Source organism: Crocodylus porosus, unplaced genomic scaffold (assembly GCF_001723895.1).
Source record: "Crocodylus porosus isolate Cpor-Errol unplaced genomic scaffold, CroPor_comp1, whole genome shotgun sequence".
In the NCBI taxonomy this organism is placed as follows: Eukaryota; Metazoa; Chordata; order Crocodylia; family Crocodylidae; genus Crocodylus; species Crocodylus porosus.
This window is the reverse complement of record NW_017728949.1, coordinates 22,497,622-22,503,621: the sequence shown is the minus strand read 5'-3', so window position 1 is coordinate 22,503,621 and position 6,000 is coordinate 22,497,622. Positions and strand designations below refer to the sequence as shown.

At 38.4% G+C, this 6,000-nt stretch overlaps 1 protein-coding gene across 9 annotated transcripts in view; it reads right to left on the bottom strand.

The window, feature by feature from the left end:
- SATB2 (SATB homeobox 2) overlaps positions 1-6,000 on the bottom strand; it is a 168,131-nt gene that overhangs the window by 66,869 nt on the left and 95,262 nt on the right. For all 9 annotated transcript variants that reach the window (XR_002104479.1, XM_019553944.1, XM_019553941.1 and 6 more), the window contains one exon: positions 2,812-3,284. Coding sequence is in view for 8 of the 9 variants with exons in the window: in XM_019553944.1 (XP_019409489.1) it covers positions 2,812-3,284 (473 nt within the window). In the remaining variant the exon portion in view is untranslated. The remainder of the gene's footprint in view (positions 1-2,811; positions 3,285-6,000) is intronic.

Genomic DNA, 6,000 nt, shown 5'->3' with positions numbered 1-6,000 from the left:
GGAAGGGGAGGCAGCACACAGAAATCTGCCTGCCTTTTCCTCCTGGTATGTTTCATGATGTTAGCACTTTCTGCCCTTTTCTATTTTTGCAGCCCTCCCTACCTCTCCCCTTCCCACCCCTTGCTCACTGCTGATTTCATGCCTTTTTGTGGGGACTGGGCTTTTTTGCAGGGACTGAGTGAATTTGCAGTTTCCATGAGTTACAAATTCTGTAGGCCCCTAAATATGTGCAATGAAAATTATTTCAAATTCATAAGAGAAAGATATTTTAAGTGGCTTGAAATGGCTATTGTGACCTGAAACAAGATTTCAACAAAAACTGAGCATTAGTATCTGACAATCAACAGAGAAGGTGAGAGCAGCTTGGCAGTGGTACCCCACATCCTAAAGAAGCATGCCAGATAAAAGGCCTGAGGCTGAGGACATGACCTATAGATTCTCAGAGGTAGAAACAGTACTTACATTCTATCCAGACCCAGTAGACTTAACAGCACCTAGCACCGGTGATCAGAGGGGTACTGCACCAAAATGTACACAATTGCCCTATTGGCCTAAATTCTCAAAATACATGATGATATATAAGAGGAGAAATGTGATATAGGATGTCAGTACATTTTATCCACTGTTCTTTGAGTCCACATTTAAAACATTTTCTTACCAGGTGGAATTGAAAATGTTTAATAATTCACTTGTTAAGTCACAATAAACCAAGCTACCAGGGTAGCTGTAACTGCCATCTTGATATCTGGCATTCCAACCCAAATGGAAAAGGGTGGAATTCAATCTGAATAGCCAGCATTTATGAAGAGATCGTTCCTACAAAAATATCACTTATTATACATTACAACTTTTTTGCAGGGAAAAAGAGATGGTAAAATGTAAAGAAAAATGGAACTAAAATGTTTCAGAATAATCAATAAGACTTGGGATCCCAAAATTACTTGGGTGCTTTCCCCCATTTTTAACACGCCAAAACACAACACAAATAGGATCAATCTGGGAAGAGAGTCCATGTCTCCCCATTCCCAGCTGTGTCTCTTAAATATTCTGGACTTATGCCAGATCACCACAGGAAAGAAAAGAAATGGACTGCAAATGATTTACTCCAGATTTCAAATCATATAACAAAAATGTGTGCAGAGTGATCACTACCATAGTTGTTATTAGACAATGCAAGCACACGCAAAGTTGGGCAACTACTAGGAAAAGCCAGACTGGTCTGTCTCATGTCTGCCGTTTTGCTGCTTGTCTAGATATCTGACATTGCAACATTCAATAGGTGACTTGTGTGCACAGCTTTTTTCTACACTATTAAAATATGGCAGCTATTTATGCACTATAGTAAATTAACAATTATATGAGATCCTTTTTATTTGGGGGATCCATTTTTGGTTTACAGCAGGCTTGGGTACTACCAATTCAACCACAACAATCTTGCTAAAATATAGATCTCATAGTCAATGATAGTAGTATAATTCACAAAGGCAATATTACTGTTGACCTCTTGCTCAAGTTCAAAATATGTCATTCTGTCAATACCATCTACCTTGATTATACTGGGCTTTATAAACAACAGGTTATGATCCCAGAGGGATGAAAAGCTTTTCCAAATTAAAAGCAGCATTTTAAAAAGGAAATACTCATACATTCCTATGTAGTTTTCATTTGATATCCTCAAGGCTAACCCCAGAACTCAAACTCAAGTTGATTAAAGATGAATGTTTTTCTTGGTGTAGCCATCTGATGAATTTAATGGCATAAGGAAAGTAATAAAAATGTGCTCCCTACTTTAATTAGTTCCATCATAATATGGCATTTCCAAAATGGCAATGCCAAAAAATCATTAATCCAGGAGAACAGACACAGGTACTGTGCAGTGAGTGGAACAGACGTCCAGGAGGTGCTGGGGTGAGCAACACACACACGGTCCTCATTTTGTCTTGTTTATAAAAAAAACTCTGGTTCAGTGGCTGAAACTTGTACTCCAATTTTAAATACATCTCAGGATCCCAAACTACAAGGCTCTCAGCATATATAATGTCTCCTCCTGTCAGTTCAACAGAGGCAGCTGTGGAAACGGAGTTCAGGAAAGAGATAAGAAAACTTATGCCTACCTGTTTCCAAATTAAACTGGGTCATTCCAGCCTCCCTGTTGGAAAGTGTTGCTAACCGCTGTGTTAGGAGGCACAAAACTTGCCTTTTTCAGTTTGTTCTCTTTTCTGAACCTGCATTGGTTGAGGATTAATCTAGAGCCCATAATTTTCTGAAATCGTCTATGAAGTGAGCTGGCTACAAACAGCATAAAGGTAGCAAGATAAAAGCTGAGGATTAGTTCCATTCCCTGCTATCTTAATAACTTTCACTTTCACCCTCTCATACCTCCACAAACTACAGGCAGAGAAGTAGCATAGGTGTTGCTATGCTGGCTTTCCACTTGCATTGGCAGGGAATCCCGTGGTTGGCTAAAACAGTTTTTTGTATCCAGAATCTACCAAATGGTAAAATGACAAAGGATTAAAATCCAAAACTTGTTTTAGTACTAAGTGGCATCTTAGTGGTAGTGAAAAGTTTGGGTTTAGATTATAAAGCTGCAACCTAAAATGTATTTTAATAGCACCCAGCAGTGAACATCTGATCTAAGCCATTAATTCTGAAAGATTTATAACAATAATGACAATGAGATGTGATAAGAAAACAGGAAGCTGCTATTTCCCCAGTGTCTCTTTTTCATGAACTACAACCATCATAATCTTGTAAAGTTATGACCTTTTCTCCCAACTCTTCTTTTTCTCAAAGAATAAAGATCAATACCTGCGTGCGGTTGAATGCCACTCTTGCAAAGACAGCTTGGGATACGCTGGCTCTCTTCAACTCATCTCTGACTTGCTGGTAAATATCTGGAGAGACTTCCACTGATGAATTCGTTGGCTCTGGTTTGATAGCTCTAGGGATGGGTGGGTGATTCAAGAATTGTTGGTTGATAGCTTGTGGGTGCTGGTGAGCCAATAGTCGGCTAACGGCAATCTGCTGGTTTATCAGGTGGGCCATAGCTATCTGCTGCCTTACGAGTTGTGGACTGAGCTGAGGAGACAGGAGACCAGGGCTCATGATAGGCTGCAATGTTGGCACTTGGTTTCGAATTGGAGTACTGTGATGAATTTGGCCATGTGGAGACTGTCCATTAGTTTTTCCCAAAGGTGTCAGTTGGTTGATATTTGGTAAGTGCATAGGACGTTGACCCAGAACACAATAGTCTGAAAGGTTTTCTCTTTCCACTCTTTCCACTGTTAAAAGATAAAACAATTCACTATCAATACTGATTTGCACTTATAAGAGGACTGTTAGCACAATTGTTGTTACAACTGACTGTATATTCAGTTCATATTACTAAGTCAGTTAAGGCTGAAGTTCTTGTCCTAGGCAGCAAAATTAACTTTTTCCTCTAAAATAAGCTTTACTTGCAGTAACGTAAGGATCCCACAAAACACACACGCAAAAATCACCATAAAAAAAGCAGCCACAATCATTAAAATTCTTTTGGATTTTCCAAGTTCTGTCCACCTGTTAGTGTCTCTATCAAACAAGCAGCAACTCTTCTTTTCTAAAATATGACTTCTAGTTATTAAGAATTCAAGGATTCAGTTGCTTACCATACAACTGTTAGGTTTACAGGCCAAGCCCTATGAGGAGAGACTGAGGGACCTGGACCTCTTCAGCCTCCACTAGAGAAGGCTGAGAGGTGATCTTGTGGCTGCCTACAAATTCATTAGGGGGGGTGCAGCAAGGGATTGGAGATGCTCTATTCACCAGGGCACCTCTTGGGGTAACAAGGAACAATGGTCACAAATTGACAGAGAGCAGATTTAGGCTGTATATTAGGAAAAACTTCTTCATGGTAAGAGTGGCCAAAATTTGGAATGGGCTTCCAAGGAAGGTGGTGCTCTCCCCTGCCTTGGGGGTCTTTAAGAAAAGGTTGGATAGTCATCTGGCTGGGATCATTTGACCCCAGCACTCTTTCCTGCCCAGGGCAGGGGGTCGGACTTCATGATCTGTTGAGGTCCCTTCTGACCCTAGCATCTATGAATCTATGAAACTCTGGCTTCAAGTTAAAGTCTTGTACATGGCACAGATAAAATTAAAGCAATGGCATTAGTTCACCTAGAGTCCCTGTGTTGGAGTTAAACCCATTGTTCCATGCATGTCCTACCCATATCCATTCCTAATTCTGCAAAGTACAGAGTGAGAACTCTAGCTTGAACCAACAAAAAGAAAGAAGGCACATGTTCACCTTTAAATACGAATAGTCACTTTCACTTCAATGGGACTACTCCAGTATTTAACATTAAATAGGTACATAAGTTTTTCTGCTGCATCAGGCCAGAAGGTTCATCATCTTGCAGGACTGAAGCCTTCATTTAGCTCAAAATATGAAGACTCATACTGTAAGTTTGTAGAGGCCTGATGCCTTCCCCTGGCGAGGGCCAAGGTGACGTATTGCAACAGCACTACACATCCTTGAAAAATAACAAACTCGTGCCATTTTATTCAACATGGATCATAACAGAGACAAAAGGGAGATTGTTTTAGAGAGCTGTTATTTTCAGCTCAGTTTTTAAAAGTTCAGCTTCCCAGAAGCTTTAACTTCTATAAAACCTTTATCTTATGCAGAAAAAGCTTGTTATTTGAAACCAACTTCAAATGTTGAGTAAAAACAGCTTGACAAAGCCATCACTCTGACCTCTAATTAGTAGGGAGACTGCAAGTGTCTGATTCTGATCTTACCCAGCTTAACTGCTTTGACTTCAGGAAAGTTATTCTGAATTCTCACTGTATAAAGTGAAACCATACTCTTGTCCAAATACTTTTTACCTATGTACAATTTTGACATCCTTCCAAATGAATCCAGAAATAGGTACCTCTAATATGGTCGGCAGCATGAGCCCCCCGTGCCAAGACATCAATTTTAATTTCAGACTAAGTCCATTAAAAAAAAAAAAAAAATTTTTTGAGAATTAGTTGCTTTAAAAAAAAAAAGAGAGAGAGACGGAAAATGAAACTTCTACAGAAATACCTATTTTTGGAATCATAAGGTCCAAAAGATAGAGACAAAGAACAGAGACAGCTTCTTCTAATTCTTTGGAGATATTAAATAGTTTTACTGTTTCTATCCCAGAGATAAAGGATGAGATTTTTTAAAAGGCTTAAATGACTTAAGAGCATAAAACCAAATGAAAACCAATGGAACCTGTTTTCTTAAAAAATAACTTGTAAAACAACCCACCCAAGGCCTTTTAATGACTATCCAAAGGCTTATCAGGGGGTGTGACAAGTCTCCAGGGAAAGACACGTTGTTTGTTTTATATAGAGAAAAGTATGAAGAATAGGATTTTAATATAACATCCTGCATCTTCACGGAAAAATATCACTACCTATTGGTGGCAATATAACTTCACACTCATCAAAACAATATGACTTTAGGAAAAAGGATGCACTAAACATTTTTATAGTTTAACAAAATAAGTTCCCAGTTAATTAACATAGCTTCAAACTATCATACTACAAAATAAATTAATATATTATTAATGTTAAATTGCACCTTTTGAATATCTTTCATCCACAATATCCTGGGATCTCTTTGTTAAAAAGGAGATAAAAGTTATGAAAGCGAGGTAAAATACTGGGTTTGAAGGACGATCCTTAAGGTAAAGAAATAAAGCTATTCCTTACCTCTGATTATCTCATCAGGATCATATCATGTGCTGATTAAAAGTGTTTCAGGACCCAGTACTATGCAACTAGAAAATTACTGATTCATCATAGATTTCTGCAATAAGAGGTGGGATTCCAATAATGCCAGTCACAATTAATATTATGACTTGTATAATATTTCATGCTTGCAAAATATTTTTAAAGATTTGTTTTTTATTTCATCTTATGTAAGGCTTTGAAGCTTTATACAGTTAGCATTCAGGTTGCTGGCATACTGGGGATCTTGTCTGT